At 70.1% G+C, this 26,094-nt stretch overlaps 1 protein-coding gene across 1 annotated transcript in view; it reads left to right on the top strand.

Moving 5' to 3' along the window:
- Positions 1-839: 839 nt before the first annotated feature.
- ASIC4 (acid sensing ion channel subunit family member 4) overlaps positions 840-26,094 on the top strand; it is a 55,523-nt gene continuing 30,268 nt past the window's right edge. Inside the window, exon 1 of the mRNA XM_045032723.1 lies at positions 840-1,484. Within this exon, the coding sequence (XP_044888658.1) occupies positions 909-1,484 (576 nt within the window). The 5' untranslated portion in view covers positions 840-908. The remainder of the gene's footprint in view (positions 1,485-26,094) is intronic.

The following is a 26,094-nucleotide window of genomic DNA, read 5'->3' as shown; positions in this document are numbered from 1 at the left end:
CACGGATCAATAACCCTTTTCACTTTTCCCGCTGCTTGTTCCGCGGGGAGCGCCATCGATCGGGCAGCTCCTCCTGCCGGCTTCCGCCCCGGATCGCGCAGCCGGCGAGGGAGGAGGCGGGTGGCCCGCGGCGAGGGCACGGGCGGCACGGCGGCGAGGAGCCGGCGGATTTGCACCTCCCAACTTTGGGAGCAGGAGCCCGCGGCAGGGAGGCGGTTAACGTCCAGGAGGATCCACAGCCGGGGGATTAGGAGGGGCTGCTCTCCTGGCTGGCTGCAGGCTGCCTCCGCTCCCCGTCCCCACTCCCGCCACGGGACTGCTCCTCTCCTGGGGCAGGCGCTCGTGGGCAGGGGGTGCCAGGGCCCGGCGGGTGAGCGGAGCCGAGGCTGGCAGTGCTCTCTGCTCTCCTTGGCATCACTTTGCCGTGGCCGAGCTGTTCTAACAAGTGGCTGGAGCTGCACTTCAGAGCCTGCCGGGGCTCGGTTCAGCGCGGCGTCCCTGCCCGGGGGCTCCGGTCGCTGCCCGCTGCCTCCGCTCGCGCCGGGCTGCACGGGGAAAGAACAGTGACATGTCTTGAATGATTAAGTATTCCCTGGATTGTATTAGCACATGCTGCCTACCCGCTGCCTGTGTCTGCCGGGTCTTAGCAGCATTCAGCGGAGGCAGAGGCAGGGTTATTTGACAGCTGTATTTGTGCTGATAAGCGAAGGCACAAGGAGACGATCGACTAGTGAGACAAGCGGGAAGCAGCGGCTGGAGCTCCGGAGAAGGGCTGCGCTTGCCTGGGCGGGTGAGGTGTCCTGCCCCAGAGGAGCTCCCCCGTGCCCGTCCCCGGCTCTGGCCGGGTCCCCGCGCCGGGGGCTAGCTCGCTGGCTGGGCACGGTGGGCGCGCCGGCCGCTCTGGGCAGATGCCGATTGAGATTGTGTGTAAAATTAAATTTGCCGAGGAGGATGAGAAGCAGAAGGAGGAAGAGGAAGGGGACAAGGAGAGTCTGATCGAGGAGCCCAGCTGCCCGCGTGCCCACGACCTGGCCACCTTCGCTGGCACCAGCACCCTGCACGGCCTTGGCCACATCTGCGGGTCGGGGCGCCTGGGCGTCCGGCAGACCCTGTGGGCGTTCGCCTTCCTGCTCTCGCTGGCCTTCTTCCTGTCGCAGTCGGCCCGCTCGGCGCTGCTCTACCTGGAGCGCCCGCACCTCACGGCGCTGGACGAGGAGGCCGCCCGCGAGATGCTCTTCCCGGCCGTCACCATCTGCAACATCAACCGCTTCCGCCACTCCGCGCTCTCCGACGCCGACATCTTCCACCTGGCCAACATGACCGGGCTGCCCCCCAAGGACCGCGAGGGGCACCGGGCGGCCGACCTGCTCTACCCCGACCCAGACATGGCCGACATCCTCAACCGCACCGGCCACCAGCTCGACGACATGCTCCAGAGCTGCAACTTCAGCGGCGAGAAGTGCTCCTCCCGGAACTTCACCGTGGTGAGTCCCGGGCGCTCCAGCGTTGTCTGTTCCCCGAGGGAGAGCCCTTCCCAGAGCTCTGTGCAGGGGCTGAGCTGTGCTGGGGCAGGGCTCCGGGCCCCCGGACGGGCCGGTGCCGGGGGGAGCCGAGGGGTTGCTGGATGCTTTGGGAAGTTGCCGTTTGTTGCCTTGCTCTGGCCTGTGGGACCCTGCTCAGGGCCTGGCGGGTCTCTGGCCAGCCTGGCTGGGTGGCGCTGAGCCTGCCGGGCAGCAGGGGGCAGCCCCCAGCACTGGGGTGGCAGAGGGTCCACGAGGAGAGACACCCCGTGGGGTGCCAGGGTCACACGTGCGCTTGGAGCGCCCGAGCAGCTGCTGCTCCCAACGTGCCTCCATCTCCCCTGGCAGCCTGCCCGGCCCTGGGCTGGCCCCTTCCACGCCGGGGCCCGGGCTGCTCCCGGTGCTGGTCCAGGCAGCGAGGCCCCAGCCGGGCTAGCGTGGGCGCCTGACGTCCCAAATCCCCGCTGTGCTTTGGGGAAATCAATGTGCTGAGCGGGCGGATACCTGATGGGACCTTTGCCGCCCGTAATGACTCTGGAAATGAGCCGCTTCCCTCCTGCGGCTGCCACGCAGCCTGATTCCTCGCTCCTGGAGCAGCGCTGCCCGCGCCCGGCCCGGGGAGGGGAGGCTGCAGGCACCGGGGGGCCAGGGCAGCGGGTCTCCCCCAGCAGCACGAGGCCAGAGCTGGCCAGGGGAGATGCCATCTCTGTGGAGTGAGGGGCCCCCCCGGGGAAGGTGGGGGAGAGGAGAGGGGGGCTCTGGGGAGGGCAGGATGCTGCCCCTCTCCCTGTCAGGTGTTGCCGGGTGCCTGTGGGGGGCAGAGGGGTCGTGGCTGGTGTGACGGTTGGGCAGAGGCATGAGCACGGGGCTGGGATCCCCTCCGTGCCTGGGGGGCGCAGGCAGCTGGCTCCTCTGCCCGCTCCAGGGTCCCTGGGGGGCGCTGCTGGCCAGGCACCGGGGCTGAGCCTGCGGAGGGGGATCGAAGGCCGGGGCTCTGCCCAGGATGGGACAGGAGGGTCTGGCGTGGGGGGCTGGAAGTGAGGCCAGCACAGAGGGGAGGGGCTGGCTGTGGGGCTGCCCCTCGCTGGAGGGCTTGGCTACGCGCCGGGTCGCTTGGGTCCTGCTGGGGCACTGAGCCCCGACTCCCTGGGGACAAAGCCCGGGGCCCTGCTGCTGCTGGCGCTGTGGGGTGGCAGGTTGCTGTGTGGGGGCGTTTAGTGCCGGGGGTGGGTGTTGGGGGCCCTCTGGAGGCGTGGGGAGGGATGTACTGGGGGGCAGAGCCAGGCACTGCTCCCCTCCCCCTGCTTGTGCTGGGGTGGGCGCAGGACTCCTGGGTTCTCACCCTGGGGGAGGTGGGCTGGAGCAGCGCCCTGGCCAGGAGCTGTGGGGCCGGCCCTGTGTGCTCTCCTGGGGGGCAGGGCATGCGAAATAACCGGCAGGACCTTTACTGCAGGCAGCGAGTTGGAAATCAGCCTCCGGCCCGTCACCAGCCTGGTTCTTTATGGGCCGGCACGGGGGGAAAATCCCCGGCGTAAGCAGCTTCCGAGTCGTAAAGCCGGGCCGGGCTGTAAATCTCCCGCCGGCGGCGGGGCGGGGGGGGGGGCAGAGTCGCAGCCAGGATCCCTGCAGCTGGACTGCGGGTCCCCCTGCGCTCCGGTGTGGGAGAGACGCAGGGGCCCGGCCCCCTCCCCCGCCCGCGCTGCGCCCCGCCCTGCCCGTGTCTCCGGGGGGGCCCGGGGTGCTGGGCATCGCGGGCCGGTTCCTGGCCTTGGCCTTGGCAGCGGCTGGGCGGGGGCTACTGGGCTGCCCCGGCCTGAGCCCGGGGTGCGGCCGGTCCTGCCCCAGCCCCGCGCAGTGGCCACAGCGTGTCCTGAGCGCGGCCCCCTCCCCCCCCGGGACGGGCGGGCTGCTCCGGGGCACCGGGGCAGGGCACAGCCGGGCCAGGCCTCGCGGCACAGAGCGAGGGTGGGGACACGGGGGGGGGGAGGGGTCGCTCCCGGACGCTGGCAGGGGCCGGTTTAGCCCCTGGCTGGTAGCCAGGCTGCCATGTGGGCTCTGCCCCCCCCCCCCGCTGCCAGGCTGTGAGCGGGCACTGGGCAGGCGCGGGAGGGTCCGTCGATCTCTCCCTGTCCTTGGCAGCTCCCCACCCCCACTGCGCCGGAGCCCGATGGGGGGGGCAGGGCCCTTCCCGGGGGGCTGGCTCCGCTCATGGCCCCCCAGCACCTGGCGCCTGCCGGAGCAGCTTGGGCAGGGGGCCGGGGGCAGAGCAGGTGGGGGGAGGATGGAGGAGCCCCCAGCCCGGCTGCTGTCACCCCGTGCGCCTGCCGGGGGCGATCGCTGGCTCCCTCGCGCGCTCAGGCTGGCGGCTGTTCTGCAAAGCGAAATCCCTGTCAAAAGCCTTTTGTCTCGGCCCCGGCCCCGCGAACCCGGCCCCGGGGAGGCTGCCGAGACCTGGCAGCGCTTCCGCCGCAGCTGGCAGGATCCGCGCAGCCTGGCACAGACCGGCCTCTCCGGGCAGGGGCCTTCGCGGGGCCGGGCTCCAGGCGCCGGGTCAGGGCCGGGGCAGTTCCTGGGGCCCGGCGGGTCTGCGCTGCTCTGGCCGGCTGGGGTGTGGGGCGAAGCCTCTGGGATCGGGCAGCTAGAGCAGAAACTGAGCAGATAGAGCCAGGCGCCAGGGCCAGGCCTATGGAAATACAGGGGACAGCGGGGGCTGCGGGTCGGGAGTGAGGGGCACCGGCAGAGCTCGGGGGCTGCGGGTCGGGAGTGAGGGGCACCGGCAGAGCTGGGGGGCTGCAGGTCGGGAGTGTGGGGCACCGGCAGCACTGTACGAGGACGCTGTTGGATGGAGGCATCGGGCACAAATCTGGGAGATTGAGGTTCATCCCTGTGTGACGCTGGGTGAATCCCTCCCACTGTGCAGTGGGGAGCCTCCGAGGAGCTGGCAGGACTCGGGGTCCCTGGGGACGTCCAGAACGTGCTGTGGGGATGTGGGGTCCCTGCTCTGCTGGGTCAGTGTGACCCTGCGCCTGTGCTGTGGGTGCTGCTGAGGGGCAGCGCCCTGGTGTGGCGAGACGGCCGGATCTGAGAGCGAAGGTGCCACCTGCCAGCAGCACCAGCCAGCCGGCAGAGCCCCGAGCTCGCCCTGCGTGGGTCAGGCGGGAACCCCCTGCTCGGCGGCTGCCATCCCTGGGGCTGACGCTCTGACCAGCCCTGTGCGCAGCCTGCAGCCCCTGGAGACCCCCCGCTGCTTGGCCGCCGGGGCTGGGCTGCTGGGGTGGCTGGGCAGGGAGGGGCCCGGTTCGGCCGTGGGCTGGGGGCCTCCCCCTCCCCGTATTTCCTGCGTGTTCGTTCCTGGCTCTGACAAAGGCACCGTGTGACTCCCGTGGCTAATCAGCGGCGCCCTCACGGCAGGGCCTCTCGCTGACCTTTCCGCCAGAGCCGCCTGCCACAAATGGCACCGTGCCCGGCTATTTTTACTCTGGGTAAGTGGCTGGGCTGCTCCCCTCCCCACGCAGGGGCCGGGGGCCGGGGGCCGGAGCAGGGACAAGCCGCTCGCTGCACACGACGGCTGCAGCTCTCGGGGGCTGAGGGACTCAGCGACCGGCACGGCGAGCGTGGGCTGCAGAGCCGGCCCCGGCCATAGGGCCCCCCAGCCGACCTGCAGGCCCCGGGGCCCGGCCTTCTCCTGCGCTCGGCCCCGGGGCCTGCAGGCCAGAGGGGCCCGGCCCAGCCTGGGGGAGCCCGAAGCCGGGTCCGCGCTGCCCCTCGCTGGGCTGGCCGAGCTGCCTGGTGAGCCCTCGCCAGGGAGCCGGGTTCTCTCCCTGCTGGTCTCGAATAGCCGGGGGCTCCGAGGGGCCCAGGCCGAGCGCCCGCTCTGGGGGGGCCGGGCCAGGTCTCTGTCTCCCCTCGGGCCTGGGCTGGCACGGAGCAGTCTAGGGCCTGAGCTGCAGTGGGGGAGGGGGTCCCTGAGTCCCCCTGCGCTGCCCCCCGAGGGCGCCGGCTGGTCGTTACTCCCCAGGCACAGCCGCTCACACAGGCCAGCCCAGCTCCCCCCAGCACCCTGCACCAGCCGGAAGCCTGCGGGGAAAGCCGGGCTGAGCTGCGCTGCCCCTGAGTAAACGGGCTGAGATCCGGGAGCAGCAGGACCCAGCGGGACGGGACAGCCCCCCCCCCCCACCTGCCTCCAGCCCAGCTCCCCACTTACCCCCAACCCACCCCTTCTCCCAGCCCCCCGCCTCCAGCCCAGCTCCCAACTGAAACCGCAGCCCCCCCACCCCGTTCCCATCCCCGCCCCACGCAGAGCTCCCTGGGACAGAGACCCACATGCAGCCCTTGGCAGCCCTGTGACGGGGGCTCCGGGGTGGTGGGGCCAGGCGCCCGTAACCCCTGGCTGGCCACGCAGGGAGCGGGGCACTGGGCTGAGCAGGGCGGGACCCGCGGATGCGGCGCTGGCAGAGGGGGCAGCCCCCGGGGCTCGGACGGGTTCTGATTGTTCAGGACGGGAGCGGCGGGGAGGCCGGAGAGCGGAAGGATCCTTCCTTGGAGAGGCCTCGCCACAGGCGCTGGGCGCGGTTCTGAGCCCGACTGGCTCTGCTGGGCACAGCCGGGATCCCAGCACACCCTGCCCCTCACAGCCCCCTGCCGCCCCACACGCACTGCCCCCTGCTTCCCTCCCGCCCCAGTGAGCGCAAGGGTCAGGCCGGGGGGCAGCATGGAACTGCCACAGTGCCAGCAACACGAGCCCCACAGCACCGGGGCTGGGACAGGAGCAGCAACTGGCTGCAGCTCAAAAATCTCTAGAACAGGCTAAAGCTGGGCTGGCAGGGGCTGCGGGTCGGGAGTGAGGGGCACCGGCAGAGCTGTGTGTTGGGGGGAGCCCAGGGCTGGGGCTGTGAGTCGGGAGTGGGGGGCACCGGCAGAGCTGGGGGGGAGCTCAGGGCCGGGCTAGGAGGGGCTGCGGGTCGGGAGTGAGGGGCCCCGGCAGAGCTGTGTGTCGGTGGGAGCCCAGGGCTGGCTGTGGGGGCTGCAGGGTCGGGAGTGAGGGTGTGACGCAGGAGGGAGCGGGGTGGACTGACCTGGGAATGTCGTTTAGTTTTACTGGGACTGTCTGTGTGGGGGAGGGGAGAGCAGGGGGTGACTCTAGGGGAGGGACGGGACCTGAGCCTGTAACCTGAGCCAGGGGGGGGGGGGGGCAGGTGACACCTTGGCCTGGACAAAGGGAGAGGAGGAGCGCGGGGGGGGGGGGTGAGTCGGCTGCGTGGGGGGGGGGTTTCAGTTCTGGGCTGGCTGGGAAGAGGCAGGAACTCAGGTCTGGGGTCTGAGCTCCTCGCCCCCCAGAGGGACCTGGCTGAGGGGTCCTGGTTGTACCTACAAGCCCTGCCTGGGACTGTTCCTGTCGGCGAATAACCCTCCTGTGTTACTGGCTGGCTGAGAGTCCCGGGGAATCGCAGGAAGTGGGGGGTGCAGGGCCCTGACTCCCCCACATGCTGTGACAGAGGGGCACCGGCAGAGCAGCATTCAGGGGAGCCCAGAGCTGGCTGTGGGGGCTGCGGGTTGGGAATGGGGGGCGCCGGCAGAGCTGTGTGTTGCGGGGAGCCCAGGGCTGGCTGTGGGGGCTGCAGGTTGGGAGTGAGGGGCACCGGCAGAGCCGGGGGGGGCAGGGCTGGCTGTGAGGGCTGCGGGTCGGGAGTGGGGGGCGCCGGCAGAGCTGGGGGAGGGCCAGGCCTGGCTGTGGGGGCTGCGGGACGGGAGTGAGGGGCACCGGCAGAGCCGGGGGGGCCAGGGCTGGCTGTGGGGGCTGCGGGTCGGGAGTGGGGGGCACCGGCAGAGCTGGGGGGGGGCAGGGCTGGCTGTGGGGGCTGCGGGTCAGGAGTGAGGGGCACCGGCAGAGCTGGGGGAGCCCAGGGCTGGCTGTGGGGGCTGCGGGTCGGGAGAGGCGGGCGCCGGCAGAGCCGGCAGGGGGAGCCCAGGGCCAGGCCGGGGGGCAGTGGGGCGGGGCGGCTGGCGGTGACGAGAGCCGATGGCGGGAGCAGAACTCTCCTGTCCTAATGACATGTCATGAATTGACTTTAAAAGCTGGTCGGGGCTGATCTGGGTCATTTCACGTCAGGCTCGTACTGAGCCGGCCTGGGCAGGGGCAGCCACTGGGGGGCGGCTGGTGACTCTCGCCCCATTCGCCGTGGGGGCGGGGCCTGTTTGCTTAGCTCCGCCCCCTGCCACACTGGGGCGACCGGCGACCCCGGGGCCTGGCCTCCCCATTCTGCCCCATGTTCCTGCCCTCCAGGCCGGACCCACTGGCTGACGCCCGGAGATGCCTCACCCCACTGTGGGGCTGGCAGATGGGGGGGCTGTGATTGGCTGCGCTCCATGCGGGTGGCCCACTGCAGAGCGCTCTGATTGGCCAGAGTGCAGGGGAGTCTCGCTGCAGAATAACGTGATTGGTTGTGGGGGAGGGGGGGCGGGAGGTGCGGAGTGTTTGCCATGGGACAATGCGATTGGCTGCACCGTGGGGCGGGGGTGGGGCTTTGCCTTCGCCCTCCTATGGGGAGGTCCCCGTGGGGTGGGGGGTCAGCGGGAAGCCGGGCCCCTGGCGGGGAGACGGGGGCTTGGTGTGAATGGGGGGTGGAGACGCCGGAGGCCCCGAACCAGGAGCAGCCTGAGCCAGGGGCTAAAACTGCCCCCGCCTGCCCCCGCCCTCACCCCGCCCCCTGCCCCCGCCTGCCCCTGCCCCACCTCGGACCTCGCCCCACCCTCACCCCGCCCCCTGCCCCCGCCTGCTCCTGCCCCGCCCCACCTCGGACCTCGCCCCCGCCATGGCCTCACCCTGCCCCTCCCTCACCCCCACCCCCTGCCCCACCCTCACCCTGCCCCCTGCCCCACCCTCACCCCCTGACCCCACCATGCCCCCTGCCCCACGCCTGCCCCCGCCATGGCCTCACCCCCTGCCCCTGCCGTCCCACTTTGTGCCCCACCTCACCCCCTGCCCCTCCCTCACCCCCACCCTGCCCCCTGCCCCACCTCGCCCCCTGGCCCTGCCTTGCCCTCACCCCAGCCCCACCTTGCCACCTGTCCTGCCCCCACCTCGCTCCCTGGCCCCATCTCACCTCCGCCCCCTGCCCCACCTCTCTCCCCGTCCTGCCCCCTGCCTGCACCTCACCCCCCCACCCCTGTGTCACAGAGTGAGGGGGAGCCCGGCCCTGCACCCTCTGCCCGGGACTCCCAGTGACTCTCAGCCAGCCAGTAACACGGAAGGTTTATTGGACACAGGAGCACAGGCTACAGCAGAGCTTGTGGGCACAGCCAGGACCCCTCACTCTGGTCCTTCTGGGGGTGCAGGGAGCTTAGACCCCAGCTTGGGATTCCCTGCACTGCACCCCCAGCCCCAAACCGACACTGACCCCCGCTCTCCAGCCGGCTCCCTCCTTTGTCCAGCTCCCCGGGCAGAGGTGTTGACCTCCCGCCCTGCCTAGCTCAGGTTCCAGGCTCAGGTCCTGTCCCTCCCCTAACGTCCTGCCGGCTCTCCCATCCCCCACACAGACAGCCCCTGCTCCAGCACCCCCTGCCCCTGCCTTGCCCTGGCCTGGAGCAGCAGTGGCTATGTGATGGGGTGGGAATTTTCTGTAAATATTTTGTGTGAATACTGTGCGTGCCTCAGTTTCCCCACATGCTATTGGTTCAGGAGGCAGCGGGAGGAGACTGGCTGCTCTCGGACACAGGTGCGAACGGCACCCAGCTGTCTTGGGCTTGGGGGCCAAGTCAATGGAGGGTCTGTGCAGACAATGGCAGAGCCAATCACCGGGATGTTTAATGTCCCTGGAAAGGAGCCAGCCAGGCCTGACCAGCCCGGAGCAGCGGGCTGAGATGGGGCAGGTGGGCCTGGCCAGTAGCCGGGGGTTGAACAGAGGCCAGAGGGACAGACCGGAAACCAGGGGGTCGCCCCGCCGGGCTGGGGCTCTGGGGCACTAGGCTGTGCCCGTTCTCTGCTAACCAAGGACAAACCCGCCTGTCTGCCTGCGCCCTGCCAGGATCCCGGGTGCTGCACTGGGGAGGGGTGGGAGCAGGAGCTGCGTGCCAGAGCATCCCGGCACCGGGGGGCGGGGGGTGCCGGGCGCAGCCGGGCCGATGCTGCGCGGGGGGAGCGTCAGTCACTCGGCGGGTGGGGGGGGGCAGGGGAGCCGTCGCTCGGTGCCGGGGTCCCTGGGCACGTGCCGGCGGGAGCTGTTCTCACCACGGGGGTGTGCCGGGCGCAGCCGGGCCGATGCTGCTCGGGGGGAGCGGGGGGAGCGTCAGTCACTCGGCGGGTGGGGGGGGCAGGGGAGCCGTCGCTCGGTGCCGGGGTCCCTGGGCACGTGCCGGCGGGAGCTGTTCTCACCACGGGGGTGTGCCGGGCGCAGCCGGGCCGATGCTGCTCGGGGAGAGCGGGGGGAGCGTCAGTCACTCGGCGGGTGGGGGGGGGCAGGGGAGCTGTCGCTCGGTGCCGGGGTCCCTGGGCACGTGCCGGCGGGAGCTGGTCTCACCATGGGGGTGTGCCGGGTGCAGCCGGGCCGATGCTGCTCGGGGGGAGCGTCAGTCTCTCCGCTGGGGCGTGGGGTGGGGCGGGGCGGCCGTCGCTCGGTGCCGGGGTCCCTGGGCACGTGCCGGCGGGAGCTGGTCTCACCACGGGGTTGTGCCGGGCGCAGCCGGGCCGATGCTGCTCGGAGGGAGCGGGGGGAGCGTCAGTCACTCGGCAGGGGGTGGGGCGGGGAGGCCGTCGCTCGGTGCCGGGGTCCCTGGGCACGTGCCGGCGGGAGCTGGTCTCACCACGGGGGTGTGCCGGGCGCAGCCGGGCCGATGCTGCTCGGAGGGAGCGGGGGGAGCGTCAGTCACTCGGCGGGGGGGGGCAGGGGAGCTGTCGCGCGGTGCCGGGGTCCCTGGGCACGTGCCGGCGGGAGCTGGTCTCACCACGGGGTTGTGCCGGGCGCAGCCGGGCCGATGCTGCTCGGAGGGAGCGGGGGGAGCGTCAGTCACTCGGCGGGGGGGGGCAGGGGAGCTGTCGCGCGGTGCCGGGGTCCCTGGGCACGTGCCGGCGGGAGCTGGTCTCACCACGGGGGTGTGCGGAGAACAGAAGGTTTACGGAGCTGCACTAAATGACGTGAATAGTTTGGAGCCATAAAGAGGGACGGTTTTATGTCCGACGCCCGTACCCAGCGCTGCTGTTCTGCCATTGCGGAGACGGGGCGTTATTTATAGACGGCAGCGTGCGCGAGGGAGCCGCGGGAGAGCTGAACGCCAGCCAGGGACCCGCGCTTCGCTCAGCGACTCATTTCCCAGGCAGCTGCCGTCTACACTTCTCACCCATTAAAAAAAAATTAACAAGTTTGCAGCCAGTCAGGTGGAAAAAACAATAATTGTTTGAAGCCGGATTTCCCCCTTTCCCACTGCCGAGTCGCCCGGGGTGAGAGCCGCCGGGCGCAGGCAGCACACGGACGGCCTTGGGCCAGGCTGGAGGAGCCAGATTGGGCTGGGGGCTGGGCGGAGGGTAAGGGGCATGAGCAGAGCAGAGGGGGGTGTTCAGGGCTGGGACAGCCGGAGGCTGCGGGTCGGGAGTGAGGGGCATTGGCAGGGCTGCGCCAGTCTCCCTGGCTGCACGGTCGCGCCCGCTGCAAGCCTGCGTGTTACGTGGCAACTGCTCGTTTGCTGCATCCTGGGGGTGGGTTTGTGCTGGCAGCAGCAATGCCTGAGGGCCGCTCACCCAGGGGTGTTAAGAGCAGAGGCCACTGGGGGCGACAGGATGGGTGCCTGGCACGTCTCCCGGTGAGCACGTGACCCAGCCGCGTCACCCATCACTCCCCTGTGGGAGGAGCCGCCCCGCTGCAGGCCCGGGTTTCCCGCACAGGTTCTGTGACGTGTTTCTCTTGATCCTCGGGGACTCCGGCGGGAGCAGGTGCAGCACTGGGCCCAGCAGCGCGAGCTCGGGGGAGGGACCACGAGTCCCCAGCAGGACGTGGTGCCTGTGCTGCGGGTGTTGCTGCAGGTGTTGGTGTTGGTGTTGCTGCGGGTGTTGGTGTTGCTGCAGGTGTTGCTGCAGGTGTTGGTGTTGCTGCAGGTGTTGCTGCGGGTGTTGCTGTTGCTGCGGGTGTTGCTGCGGGTGTTGGTGTTGCTGCGGGTGTGGGTGTTGCTGCGGGTGTGGGTGTTGCTGCGGGTGTTGGTGTTGCTGCGGGTGTTGGTGTTGGTGTTGCTGCGGGTGTTGCTGCGGGTGTTGGTGTTGGTGTTGCTGCGGGTGTTGGTGTTGCTGCGGGTGTGAGTTGCTGCGGGTGTGGGTGTTGCTGCGGGTGTTGCTGCGGGTGTTGGTGTTGCTGCGGGTGTGAGTGTTGCTGCGGGTGTTGGTGTTGCTGCGGGTGTGAGTGTTGCTGCGGGTGTTGGTGTTGCTGCGGGTGTTGGTGCGGGTGTTGGTGTTGCTGTGGGTGCGGCTGGTCTGGACACTCCGGAAGCGGCTGCACTAGCAGCGGGAGGGGCGCGAAGGCGCTTGGCCAGGTGACGGTCAGCAAAGCCCTGGCCTGGTGCCCTGTCCCATGGGTCACAGGGACACAAACACACGCGTGCCCGTGACAAGGGGCCGGCTCAGTCGGCACCAGGACGCTGGCCTTGGCCAAGACACCCCCCACGACTTCTCCATTTAGACACTGACACAAACAAGTTGTGTGTCACGTTCCCGGTGTTAGTTACCAGCCTCATGTCTTGTACCTGCTGGTTCGAACGAAGCAGCCTCATCCGTTATCCTGTCACCCTCCGGCTCTCCCGGGGCTCGGCGTGTCCCTGTGCCGGCCCGCAGGCGCCCGACAGATCGGGGTGCGCCAGGCACCGGCTCCGGCCAGGCACGTGCTGACCCCGCGGGGCCTGGCTCAGAGCTGGCGCGTTACTGTTCGGCCAACGCCCGGGTCCTGCAGCTTTCGGCTGCTGAGCTGAGGGGCCGGGATCCCTGAGCATAAGCCAGGGACACCCAGCGGCTTGGCCTGGGTTAGCTGGTGTATCCCAGCAGCGTCTGTCACCTCTGGAACCGGCCGGAGCTCAGCTGGGGCCATTTACCTGCTTCCACCTGGCAAATCGCTCGCTGGGTTCCTGTCGCAGCAACCCCCGGGCGCGGCTCCCAGGGCTCCCTGTGCGCACACACCTGAGATGCTGCTGGCGGGGGGAAGTGGGACGGGGAGAAACCTGAACATTGGATTGTTGGTGTCTGTCACGGACGCACAGATCATGTATGGCCCCTGGGGGAGCCCCCTTCAGTGCAACAGCCCTTCTCGGGGGCCACCCTCTCCCGGGGTCCGGCCCCTCCACCTCCTGGAGCCTCAGCACGTCTGTCTGTGCCGTGGGCCCCTCGGGGAGTCCCTTCGCTCTGGGCCCCCCGGGCCTCCTCACCCCCAAAGGGGATTATACCCCCAGCCCTGTTCTCTAGCCCGGAGCGACTCTCCCCCAGCGTAACACAGGAGGGTTTATTGAGCGTTGAACCCAGCACAGGAAACTCTCCTGGCCTCAGGCCTGGCCTCCCTCAGCCCAGCACATCCCAGTCCCCCTGCAGCCAGGGGGGCTCTGCCTGCTCCCCCTCTCCAGCCCCGAGCCCCCCTGCTCCCAGCTGGGCCTCCGATACCCCCGGCCCCAAGCCCCCTCTGTCCATTGGCTTCTCTCCAGGGAAACAGGGTCACCTGGGCCCCCTCTCCTGTCTTTTGGCCCCTCTGGCTGGAGCCGGCTGGTCAGGTCACCGGGGTCCTCTCCCCGCAGCCCATTGTCCCCCACTGGCCAGAACCAGCTGCGACTCCTGAGCTGGGTCTCCGGGTCCCCAGGTCACCAGTCTCCATCCTCCAGGCCGGGCCGGGGTCCCGAGTCCCTCTCCGGTCCTGTGTCCCAACAAACTCCCTCTCCCCTCCCCTCGTTACACCAGTGACACCCGGGGACACTGAGCCCCACCCGCCTGCCTGCAACCCTGGAAAACCATGAAAATCCCCCACTTTGTCACAGTGTCTGGGCCCATCTGTCACAGAGGCTGCTCCCCTGGGCGGTGAGACAGATCCCAGCGCACCCCGGGGACTGCCTGGGACTTGGGGAGGGAAGCACCCGGCACGAGGCCTGTCAGAGCCAGGCCCCTGATTAATCACCAGCCTCCCCGGCCCTCCAGCCCGCGGCTCATTAGCACTTTAATTCGCGGCGCCACTCGCTGAGGGCAGCTGATTGAGCTCAGTGCGTCTCATCTGGGGAGCAGTAATCAGCCGCAGCCAGGGACAAGAGCCTGAACGGGGAACTGGGGGGGCATGGAGCATGGGGGAGTCCTGGGGGAACATGGGGGAGTCCCGGGGGGGCAGCCCCGGGGGAGCATGGGGGAGTCCGGGGGGGGCAGCCCCGGGGGAGCATGGGGGGAGTCCTGGGGGGGCAGCCCCGGGGGAGCATGGGGGGAGTCCTGGGGGGGCAGCCCCGGAGGAGCATGGGAGGAGTCCTGGGGGGGCAGCCCCGGGGGAGCAGGGGGGGCAGCCCGGGGGGGGCAGCCCGGGGGGACCAAGGGGGAGTCCAGCGGGGGCAGCCCCGGGGGAGCATGGGAGGAGTCCGGGGGGGGCAGCCCCGGGGGAGCATGGGGGGCAGCCCTGGGGGAGCAGCCCCGGGGGAGCATGGGAGGAGTCCTGGGGGGCAGCCCTGGGGGAGCATGGGAGGAGTCCTGGGGGGCAGCCCTGGGGGAGCATGGGGGGGAGTCCAGGGGGTGCAGCCCCGGGGAAGGAAGGGGGGGGCAGGCCTGGGGGGGCAGCCCTGGGGGAGCATGGGAGGAGTCCGGGGGGGCAGCCCCGGGGGAGCATGGGGGGGCAGGCCTGGGGGGGCAGCCCGGGGGGAGCATGGGAGGAGTCCGGGGGGGCAGCCCCGGGGGAGCATGGGGGGGCAGGCCTGGGGGGGCAGCCCTGGGGGAGCATGGGAGGAGTCCGGGGGGGCATGGGAGGAGTCCTGGGGGGCAGCCCTGGGGGAGCATGGGGGGGCAGGCCTGGGGGGGCAGCCCCGGGGGAGCATGGGAGGAGTCCTGGGGGGGCAGCCCTGGGGGAGCATGGGGGGGAGTCCCGGGGGTGCAGCCCTGGGGATGGTGCTGGGGGAGGCAGGGGGCATCTGGCCCTGGCAGGGCTCGTGTGTGAAATGTCAGGGTGTTTGGGACAGGGCGCTCCAGCCAGAGGCTCGGGGTGGGTGCACGCTCTGCCCCGCTCGCTGGCATGCCTGGTGGCCGGCTCTGCACGGGCAGGGCTGTTCTAAGCACAGGCTGCCAGGCTGCCAGGGGGCTGCGCCGTGGGCACGGCTGGGGCCCGCTGGTGCTGCCTGGGGCAGCTCACAGGTGTGGTGTGTGGCTGGCGAGCGCAGAACCGCGCAGGCTGAGCTGTGAGCTGTGTGCTCCCTGGCCAGGGGCCGGGGCGGCCTGGGGCTGAGTGGCCTTCCCCACAGGCGCGGCGATGGGCAGGTGGCCTGTCTAACCGGCTCCTGGGCAGAGCTGGCCTCTCCCAGGGCTGCACCTCTGCCTGCTGGCAATGCCCAGAGACGGCCTGGATCCACCGCGCCCACCCGCCTTGGGGCTGGAAATCCCCACAGGCAGGGCACTGAGAGCCGGGGCAGGCTTGTCACAGGGAGCTCGGGGGCGGGGGGGGCTGGATCCAGCTTAGCCGTGGGCTGGTCTCTTTGGCATCTGTCTCTGTGTGGGGCCATACGCCTCCCTCCCTCTGCGTGCCCCACGTCTGGAGAGCCCAGTGTGAACGGGCTGGGTCGGACCGCAGGGCGGGGTTGCGCCCGGGACAGATACGCCGTGTTCCCTGCATCTCACTGCTCGGGGATAACGCTCGTGTGACGAAGTGGGGCTGTTCTTAACGTTTCCTCTGAATACTGTGTGGGTGCCTCAGTTTCCCCTAGGCATTTCTTATGTCTCCAGTGCCCATAAATGGCCAACGCTGTCTCCTAGCAACAGATGGCCGGGGCCCTTCCCCCCTGCAAGGGGGATGCTAAAGGTGAACAAAGGGATCAGGTGACCTCCTGGCCCGGGGAAGGGGCTGAGCAGAGGAGGGGCTGGAGGGGGTCAGTCTGGGCCTGGCTGGGGACGAGGAGTGAAGGGCAGACGTGGGGGTCTGGCTCACTGCCCCCCAGAACGGACCCGGCCGAGGGGTCCTGTTCGCGGTACCTACAAGCTCTGTGTTAGACCCTGTTCCTGCCATTGAATAAACCTCTGTGTCACTGGCTGGCTGAGAGTCACGTCTGACTGCGCAGTGGGGGGGCAGGACCCTGTGGCCCCCCAGGACCCCGCCTGGGCGGACTCGCTGTGGGAAGCGCACGGAGGGGCAGAGGATGCTGAATGCTCCAAGGAGAGACCCAGGAGGTGAAGCCGTGGGAGCTTCTTGCCCTGCAGACAGGCTGCTCCGAGGGAGAGGAGGCTCCCCAGGGTCCTGCCTGGCTTGGTGGGGAGCAGCGCCCGGGGACCCCGTGACAGCTCGACTGCCAGGCTCTGCACTGCCTGGGCCTCGCTGCCCCAGCTGCACACGCAGGGGAGTGTGTCCGTCGCTGAGCCATGTTGGCATGTGGGTTGAGGATGATGCAGGGGCTGCGGGGAGATGGGGGCAGCGGGGAGATGGGGGGTCGGCGGGGGCAGCAGGGAGACGGGGGGCCTGTGAGGGCGGTGGGGGAGGTGGCCAGCCTGGACCAGGCAGAGCCGGCTGCAGCAGAAGGGGCAGGATGCCCTGCGCGCTGACGGCAGCTGCCCCCCCGGGGGGCTCAGGGCCGGCCCGTGCCCTGGAACAGGGGCCAGGAGCCCTGCCGAGGGGGGGCGGTTTCCAGTCCCTGCTCCGGTAGCTGCCTGTTCCCTCCCCCCACAGGAGCGGTGTCACGGGGCCAGTGCTGCTGTCAGCACAGTGACAGGGCCACGCTCCACTGCCCAGGCGTCTCTAGCGAGTGTCTCCCCAGCGGGCACCGGCCAGCGACCTGGCACGGCTCCCCCCCCACACACACCAGGGTTCAGAGCATCCCTGTGACAGCCCCCCCCCCACGGCACCATCGGTGCCGCCGTCGGGCCTGCCAGGGCAGTGGGGATGTGACACCTCTTCGAGTGAGGGATCCAAGCCACAGCCAGGCTGTCCCACTGGGCCAGCCCGGGACTCACCCCAACCATCTCCCAGCCCCGACCCGCAGCCCCCTGCTAGCCCAGCCCTGGGCTCTCCCCCCCAGCCCTGCTGGTGCCCCTCACTCCCGCCCCGCAGCCCCTGCTAGCCCAGCCCTGCTGGTGCCCCTCACTCCCGACCCGCAGCCCCCTGCTAGCCCAGCCCTGGGCTCTCCCCCCCAGCCCTGCTGGTGCCCCTCACTCCTGACCCGCAGCCCCTGCTAGCCCAGCCCTGCTGGTGCCCCTCACTCCCGACCCGCAGCCCCTGCTAGCCCAGCTCTGCTGGAGCCCCTCAGTCCCGACCCGCAGCCCCCTGCTAGCCCAGCCCTGGGCTCTCCCCCCCAGCCCTGCTGGTGCCCCTCACTCCCGCCCCACAGCCCCTGCTAGCCCAGCCCTGGGCTCCCCCCCCCCAGCTCTGCTGGAGCCCCTCAGTCCCACCCCACAGCCCCTGCTAGCCCAGCCCTGCTGGTGCCCCTCACTCCCGACCCGCAGCCCCTGCTAGCCCAGCCCTGGGCTCTCCCCCACAGCTCTGCCGGAGCCCCTCAGTCCCACCCCACCAGCCCTGCTGGTGCCTCTCAGTCCCGACCCGCAGCCCCCTGCTAGCCCAGCCCTGGGCTCCCCCCCGCCCAGCTCTGCTGGAGCCCCTCAGTCCCACCCCACAGCCCCTGCTAGCCCAGACCTGCTGGTGCCCCTCACTCCCGACCCGCAGCCCCTGCTAGCCCAGCCCTGGGCTCTGCCGGTGCCCCTCACTCCAGACCCGCAGCCCCCTGCTAGCCCAGGGTCGGCTCCAGCGTCTGTCGCTGCTCCAGGGAAGGGCCTGGACATGCAGGTGGCTTGTGGGTCGCTGCGGGGGGCTCTGGCCCCTGCCAGTCCAGCCAGGGCTGCTGTGGATGGGAAGGGATCTCCGGCACCCGCCTGTCCCTGGAACGCCTGTGGCTGCTGCTCCCGGGGGATGGGTCCTTGGGGCAAAGCGCCTCTGTTCCTGCAGCCGCTCCCCCGCCTCCCCCCGCCCTACTGCCCCCCCGGCACGCTGCCCCGGCCCCCCTGGCCACGCTGCCCCAGCCCCCCCGGCCACGCTGCCCTACTGCTGCCCTGACACGCTGCCCCGGCCCCCCCGGCCACGCTGCCCCGGCCAGGCTGCCCTACTGCCCCCCCCGGCCAGGCTGCCCCGGCCCCCCCCGGCCACGCTGCCCCGGCCCCCCCGGCCACGCTGCCCCGGCCACGCTGCCCTACTGCCCCCCCCGGCCAGGCTGCCCCGGCCCCCCCCGGCCACGCTGCCCCGGCCACGCTGCCCTACTGCCCCCCCCGGCCACGCTGCCCCGGCCCCCCCGGCCACGCTGCCCCGGCCAGGCTGCCCATTCCTGCTGGGCCTGGCGCCGGGCCGGCGAGTGGCCGGGCTGCAGGAGCTGGCGGGGACGGGGCCACCTCCAGGCACCAGCCCAGCAAGCAGGTGCTTGTGGCGACCACGGGGAAGGGGCAGCACGTCCAGCTCGTCAGCGGCAATTTGGCTGCGGGTCCCTCACTCCCTCTGGGAGCGAAGGACCAGCCGCCGAATTGCCACCGAAGGCTGAAGCGGCGGCGGTGGAGCTGCAGGTCGCGATCGCGGCTTTGTTTTGTTTTTTGCTGCTTGGGGCGGCAAAAACCCTGGAGCCGGCCCTGGGCGGGGAGGGAGATGCCGGATCTCGGGCTGGACCAGCGAGCGGCTCGGGTCCCTGGGCCGGGAGGGAGATGCCGGATCTCGGGCTGGACCAGCGAGCGGCTCGGGTCCCTCTCTGTTAATCAGAGATCGGCCACGACGAGACGCGCTAATTACGAGCGGGAGCCTTTGTCTCGCAAGCCTGATTGTTCTCGCAGCGACACCCCCCCATGCCGTGCCGCGAGGGAGGGGGGTTATCGGCTGATCCGGCCTGGCCCGTCTGAGCCCATTGCCGCCTGGCGGGTCCTGGGGGAAGGTGGGTCGGAGACGTGGCAGGGCCCAGGCCGGTGGCACAACGGGCTCTGGGGCGTGGGGCGTCCTCTGCTTCGCGAGATGCTCTGCACAGGCCCCCGCCCGCCGACATCGGTTCCTTATCGCCTGACACGGCCTTAATTAACTCCCCAGCCTGATAACGCGCCGAGCCCGGCTCCGGGAGACACCTGCCACAGAGACCGGCTGGGCAGCGCGGAGCTGGGAGATACGGGGGGATCGGGGTGGTACCGAGAGCCGGGGGGGATCGGGGGGCGGTACCGACAGCCGGGGGGGGGATCGGGGTGGTACCGAGAGCTGGGGGGGATCGGGGGGCGGTACCCACAGCCCCCTACCCCCCACACTGCCCCCCCTGCTGCCCCCAGCCCCCTACCCCCCATGCTCGGGTGACCCCTGGGCTCCGGCAGCGTGGGGGGCAGGGCAGGGCCATCCACCCCTTCCCCTCTGGTGTCTCCACCTCCCCCTGCCCCCCGGAGCCCCAGTGCAGTGGGGAGGCCCCCCCCCCACGGGGTCAGTCACAGGTTCCTGGGCCGCGCCCACCCCGTGGCATTGGGGAGCCTGGCTCGAGTGGGGCCCTTCACAGGAGTCTCCTCCGTCACTTTGCCAGGGGCTGCTGGGGGGGGTTAGTCGGGGGGGTCCCTCGGCTGATCCCTGTGCTGGCAGCACATTGCCCCTCCCTGGGTCCTGCCCCCCAGGGGATCCCTGCCCCCATCCCGCCCTCAGACGGGGGCTGGCTCCGCTCCCGGCTGCCCCGTGCTGACGTCTCTGGGGCTGTGGGGTCCCAGCAGGGAAGGGGCACGGCAGGGGGCCCTGAGGCTGAGCTCCCCGCCCTGCCCCCCACGTCCCGGCGTGGAGCCGCTCTCACCGCAGGCCCCTCCCCGTGGGGCGCCCCATAAACCCGCCCGGCTGTGACGGGAGCCGAGCTGCCAATGCACCGTCAGCGAATCTCTCCCAGCGCAGATGGGAGCCGGCGCCACCCGCTGCCCACGGCCTGGGGGGGCTGCCGGGGCCACATGCGGCTGCTCCTGGTGCCACCGCAGCACTTCCCGCCGCCCCCCCGCCCTGCCCCCGCCTGGCTCCCCCCCCCCGCCCTGCCCCCACCTGCCCCCTTCTGCCCCTGCCCGCCTCCCGCCCCCCGCTCTGACCCCACCTGTCCCCCTCTGCCCCTGCCCTGCCCCCACCTGTCCCCCTCTGCCCCCGCCCTGCCCCCACCTGTCCCCCTCTGCCCCTGCCCCCACCTGTCCCCCTCTGCCCCTGCCCAGCCCCCTTCTGCCCCTGCCCGCCTCCCGCCCCCCGCTCTGACCCCACCCGCCGCCCCCCCGCCCTGCCCTCACCTGTCCCCCTCTGCCCCCTTCTCCCCCGCCCACCCCGCCTGCCGCCCGCCGCGGCCACCCATCCTCCTTCTGTCCCCTCCTCCCCCTCACCCCCGCCCGCCCGCTCTGCCCCCGCCCGCCTCCCGCCCATCCCCCTTCTCCCCCACCCGCCTCCCACCCCCTGCTCTGACCCCTTCTGCACCCACCCCACCTGCTCTGCCCCTCGCAGCCAGGGAGCCGCCTTGCCCTGGCACTGACACCGCTGGGTCACAGGGAACGGCCCCGTCTGGGGTGTGCAGCCCCTGGCGTGCCGGAAGCCCAGGGGCCCTGAGGGCCGGGGCTGCTGGCACATTGACTGTTACCGATTAGCTCCGTGAGAGGATGGTCCGGGGGGGGGCGCGTGTGTGTGTGCCACGAACGGCGGCTGGGCCCTGGCGGCTCCGGCTCTGCCAGGCAGCACCGCTCCGGGGCGGCGCAGGGCCCATGACACACGGCCCGGCTGGGGGGATGCAGGCGGTGAGTGCGGCCCGGCCGCAATGGGTCCCTGTCCCAAGAGCAGACCGGCCGCCAGCCACTCCCTGCCCAGGGTCGGGCTGTCTGTGCACAGAGCCCAGCGTCACCCGGCCGGCACGGCACTGGGACTGGGACGGGCGTGTGTGTCGCCACCAGCTGGAGGGGCCGAGCCCTGTGTGTGTGTGTGTGTGTGTGTGTGTCTCTCTCTCTCTCTCTCTCTCTGTCTGTGTGTGTGTGTGCGCATTGCCCCCCCTGCTGGAGGGGCTGAGCCCTGCCCTGCGTGTGCGTTTGTGAGTGTGTGTGTGTGAGCGCGTTGCCCCCTGCTGGCGGGGCTGAGCGCTGCGCTGCGTGTGTGTGTGTGTGTGTGTGTGCGCGTTGCCCCCTGCTGGCGGGGCTGAGCGCTGCGCTGCGTGTGCATTTGTGTGTGTGTGTGTGAGCACGTTGCCCCCTGCTGGCGGGGCTGAGTGCTGCGCTGCGTGTGCGTTTGTGTCTGTGGGGGGGGGGAGCGCAGTGCCCCCTGCTGGCGGGGCTGAGCGCTGCGCTGCGTGTGTGTGTGTGTGTGTGTGTGCGCGCGCGTTGCCCCCTGCTGGCGGGGCTGAGCGCTGTGCTGCGTGTGTGTTTGTGTGTGTGTGTGTGTGTGTGTGTGCGCGCGTTGCCCCCTGCTGGGGGGGCTGAGCGCTGCGCTGCGTGTGCGTTTGTGTGTCTGTGTGTGTGTCTGAGCGCGTTGCCCCCTGCTGGCGGGGCTGAGCGCTGCGCTGCGTGTGCGTTTGTGTGTGTGTGTGAGCGCGTTGCCCCCTGCTGGCGGGGCTGGGCGCTGCGCTGCGTGTGCGTTTGTGTGTCTCTGTGTGTGTGTGTGTGTGTGAGCGTGTTGCCCCCTGCTGGCGGGGCTGGGCGCTGCGCTGCGTGTGCGTTTGTGTGTCTGTGTGTGTGTCTGTGTGTGTGTGAGCGCGTTGCCCCCTGCTGGCGGGGCTGGGCGCTGCGCTGCGTGTGCGTTTGTGTGTCTCTGTGTGTGTGTGTGTGTGAGAGCGCGTTGCCCCCTGCTGGCGGGGCTGAGCGCTGCGCTGCGTGTGCCAGGCGAGCGGGGCCCTGGCGGGCACAGCTGCCCCCGGCGCTGGCTGGCTCGGTGGGGCCGTTCCGGCAGAGCTGCCCGCGCGGGGCCGGGAGCGGTAATGAGATGGATGCAGCAGAAGGACGGTGAGATAAGGCGCCGCGCTGCCCCGGCAGATTAAAGGCCTGGGATTAAGCAGGCGGTGCCAGTTCTGCTGCCTTTTTATCTCGCTGCTTCTCCCGCCATCCCCGGCAGGGACCTTCTCAGAGCTGTCAGCAGAGGAAATTGTTTGTTAACCCTTTGGGGATGAGCGCAGGCTCCTACGGGCCGGGCGCCAGAGCCCTCCCCAAGCCGCTGCCTGCCAGGAACAGCCACTCGCACCCCCCGTGTGCGGGGGCAGCTCTGCCCCCCACAGCCGCCCCCACGCCAGCCAGGCCGGGCCGCGCCGCCACCCAGCCTGCGGCTGCCCCCGTTTCCCTGCGACGGGCCCAGGAGGGTGAGGCTGGCACGGGGGGCCTGGCCCCTTTCACCAGCCACGTCAGATGGGAATGACGTCCCGTCACTGCCAGATGCTGCCCCTGAGGTGACAGGCTCCGTGCTCACCCCCGAGCCGAGCCAGCCTGTGACACAATCGGGACAGCCTTGTTCGCCATGGGAACACGACACCCCCCCGTGAGTCCCGCCGAGCCCTTGGGATAGTGAAATCTTGTGGCAGTGAGTTCCGCAGGCTGTGCGCTGCGGGGGAGCTAGCCAAGAGCCCTCCATTAGCCTTCCAGCGTGTGTGTGGGGCCCTCAGTCACCTCCCCTAGGGTAGCACAGCCACTCTCTGCCCCGCCTGGGCACCCACCTTTACCCGGCCATGGGCTCCAGGCGTAACCTCCACCCTTCCCCGGTTCCTAGGGCTCCGGGCGCAACCTTCTGCGGGTTTGTGGGGCTTTCCTCAGTGAAGGAGCCTTACGCAGCAAATCCTTAACCTGGAGTTATTAACCGTCCGGCGCACAGACCCACGCTGAGCACACGGTGCTCACCGCTCCCAGTAAGGCAGAGCAGCTTTTCCTGCTGGCCCGTCAGGATCCGCTCGTCCGTCCGGGGCTCCAGTTTCTGCCCGGTGTCATTGGCAGCTGCTGAGCTCTGGCAGCTCTGATCTCGGGTTGTGTCCTGGAGCTGGTTCCCAAAGAACTTCCTTTTGCAGCCCAGGTTAGAGAGTGAACCTGCTTCGCTGGCCCGGAACCGGGCCCTTCACTGAGTCTTGCAGAACAATCCTGTGCCCGAGCCGAAGCAACTGAAACGATCCCCACCCCGTCACAGCCCCCGCCACCTTCGCTGATTTACGTCTTGCAGAATTAGTTACGCCACAGCCCGAAAGACTCACAGACCCGGCCGGGCCCCCCAGACGCACGCCCGAGAAGCGGGGATGGGAAAGGCAGAACAATCCCAGTAGAGATTTCACATCACACTGGTGCTAAGTGGTTCCTTCCAGACACAATCGTCAGCGTTTTCTGTAAACCTCTTTGGCTGCGTTTCTCGCGGGGGGGACGACTGTTAGGAGAGGAGCCGCCGGCCCGGCCCGTATTACACTGGTCTGTGTCGTTTAGAGGGAATGTGAGGATGTGACTCGGTTTCTTAGGGCTGCTGCTGCCACTAAAGGAAAAGGCCTCAGGCCACATGTCCCGGCCTCCCCTCCCCGGCTGGGCCCTCCGCCCCACCCCCATTAATGTATATTGACACCCGCCTGCCCTGCCTGGAGCTCCTGGGCTGGGAGGGAACCTGCCCCGTTGGCCCTGCCCTCTGCTGCGGGTCTCTGGGCCGGTGCTGGATCCAGGGAGAGCTTGGCTGCGGGGAGTCTGCCCCTCGGCGGGCGGGCGGGCTGGCGGTGCTGACCCGTCGGAGAGCCCAGGCCCGTTCCCAGCTCGCGTGCTGAGATACTGAATCAATCGGGCAGAGCAGCACAGGGCTGGGATGTGCCGCTGGCTCAGTCGTGTTGCAATCATGTAACACACATGACAGATGCGGGTGCCTGGCACGCTGCTCCCAGGGCCAGAGGAACAAGGGACAAGGGGAATCTGCGTAGTGGACACACGAGCCCTTGGCACAGCAGCTGCCTCCCAGCAGGTGCCTGCGGCACCCTGAGGGCAGGCCGGGGACCTGGGCAGGGGCGTGTGGGGACCTTGTGGGGCACAGCTCCGGGGCAGCTGGCTCAGCCCGTGCTGTGTGCCGTGGGCATTTGCTGTTGTTAGCGTGTCTGGTGTGGGCCCAGGACAAGCGCCGTCCAGACGGCTACACTCACCAGCAGCACCCAGAGGTGGGATTGCGTGGCAAACGGCTCGGATCAGCGGGCCAGGAACCGCTTTCAGAACCCACGTCGCCTGCCTGCGCCGTTTGCGAGCGCCTCTGTTCCGAGACTGGTGTGTGTGTGTGTCACGCGCCGAACGGCCCCACACGCCACATCACTGAGCTCTGCTCCCAGGGGAGCCGATGGGCCAAGCGCTGTCCCCCCCCCCACTGCTCTGGGGTCAGGAATGGGGTGCTGGGGGGAGGGGTCAGACAGCACCCTAAGAACGTTCCGGGGCAAAGCCAAGCCTGGAAATGCAGCCCAGCCTCAGCCCCGCAGGTGTCTACACTATGGGACAGCCTGCCTGGGGGCACAGGGCTCGGGGGGCGCCGGCCTGGGGGGCACAGGCCTCGGCCAGGGGGCAGGGGCCAGGCTGCGGGGAGGCCCGGGGGCAGGGTTTGGGGGCCGCGTGTGGCCGGGCTGCGGAGCTGCAGGAGCAGGGCTGACGCTGGTGGGGCCCCTGGAGTGGGGGAGCCCCGAGCCAGGGTCTGGGGGTCCGGCTGGGGAAGAAGCCCAGAGGGTTGGGAGCTGGCCCCAGAAGAGGCCTGGTGTGACGGAGCAGGGAGCGGGGAGCGGGGAGCGGGGCAGGTTTGCCCTGGGAAGGTGGCCGGGGAGTTACACTGGGGATGAGAAGGAAGCTCCCTGAGCTGTAACCTGAGCCAGGAGGCGGGGGGGGGGGGGTTGGGTGAAGTGACACCTTCTGCCTGGGAGACTGAACAAAGGACAGGAAGACCAGAGGGGAGGGGGCAGAGAGCTGCTGGGGGGAGTTTTAGTTTCAGTTTGGGCTGGGGGGTGCAACGCAGGGAATCCCAAGCTGGGGTCTAAGCTCCCTGAACCCCCCAGAAGGACTCGATAGAGGGGTCCTGGCTGTGCCCACAAGCTCTGCTGTAGCCTGCGTCCCTATTGTCCAATAAACCTTCCGTGTTACTGGCTGGCTGAGAGTCCCGGGGAATCGCAGGGAGCCCGGGGGTGCAGGGCCCTGACTCCCCCACACGCCGTGACACCTGGCTGCGCGGAGGCCGAGCCACAGGGCCTGGGGGGCCGACGAGAAGGGACCGGCTGGGACTGGCTGTGGCAGGTGAAGCGCCCACCAGAAGGGCGGGAGGCAAAGCCCCCCACGATGGGGCGTCCAGCAGGAAGCGGCACCAGAGCGATGGGCGTATGTCCCCCCCCCACAAACCCTTTCATCTCCAGGGACTTGGGCTCAGATTTCGCCCCAGGCCCCCAAGCCCCTGTGCAGCCCTGGCTACGTGGGGCCAGTCAGTGGCTCAGCCCACAACGTGCCCCAGCGAGCAGCAGCCACGGGAGCTGGGCTCTTGACGCGACGGCCTCTGCCGAGCCCTTCCCAGGGCACCGCCCCAGCCCCGCCCACGGCTGACCGGGCGGCAGCACGAACGAGCAGGGGCTGGGAGTCGGGAGTCCAGAGTCTCACTCTGCCTTGGCCTGTGAGTCTCTGTGGAACCTCAGACAGATCCATGACCCAGTTTCCCCACCTGGGATGTTTGACTGTGCAGCCCAGGCTGGTTTCTTTGACCGTCGCGCTGGGGACGCCGGCCCAGCCACTGCTCTGGTTCTGCTGGGACAGACGGCAGCCAGGCTCTGTGCCCAGCGGCTGCTTTCCAGGCTGGGCAGTTCATTTCCGGCCTGTTTGGGATCCCCTGTGCCGTGGTTGCAGGCTGCGTGTCCTGCCTGGGGCTGGCCCGCCCCGAGGGGGACCAGATGTCCCGACTTTATCGGGACAGTCCCGATGTTTGGGGCTTTTTCTTACATAGACTCCTATTTTCACTGCCGTGGCTCACGGGGCTGCGTGTCCTGCATCGTGGATTTCTGCTACCTCCCGAGCGTCGCGGCCGCTGCTCCAGCTGTGCGCAGGGGATGCTGGGTGACGGTCACTGGCTTTATTGCCACGTGGTGGATCAATGAGTGTCCATGCTTCCCGCACCGCGATAGCCCAGCCCGGCCGGCTGGACCGGTCGCTGCTGGCGTGTGGCTCTTGGGTCCCCTCACGCTGTGGCGATTCCCTCGTGGGCGGGCTCGGAGCTGTCCTGGCCTCTCCCGCACGCAGCCCCTAACTTGGTGACTGACCCAGAGCCGTTACTGTATCCGGCAGGAGAGCCGTGCTACAGCCCAGCGCCGGCTGGGTGACGTCCCTCTGGGGCGTCCTGGACTCGTGCTTCGCCCCGCCCGGCCTCTCAATGACCCTCCCCTCCCTGTTGTAACAGTCAGACCCACGGGACCCATTGGAAACGCAGCGGGCTGGTCCCCCAGG

Source organism: Mauremys mutica, chromosome 10, assembly GCF_020497125.1.
Source record: "Mauremys mutica isolate MM-2020 ecotype Southern chromosome 10, ASM2049712v1, whole genome shotgun sequence".
In the NCBI taxonomy this organism is placed as follows: Eukaryota; Metazoa; Chordata; order Testudines; family Geoemydidae; genus Mauremys; species Mauremys mutica.
The sequence above is the reverse complement of the archived record's forward strand: the minus strand, read 5'-3'. Positions and strand labels throughout refer to the sequence as shown.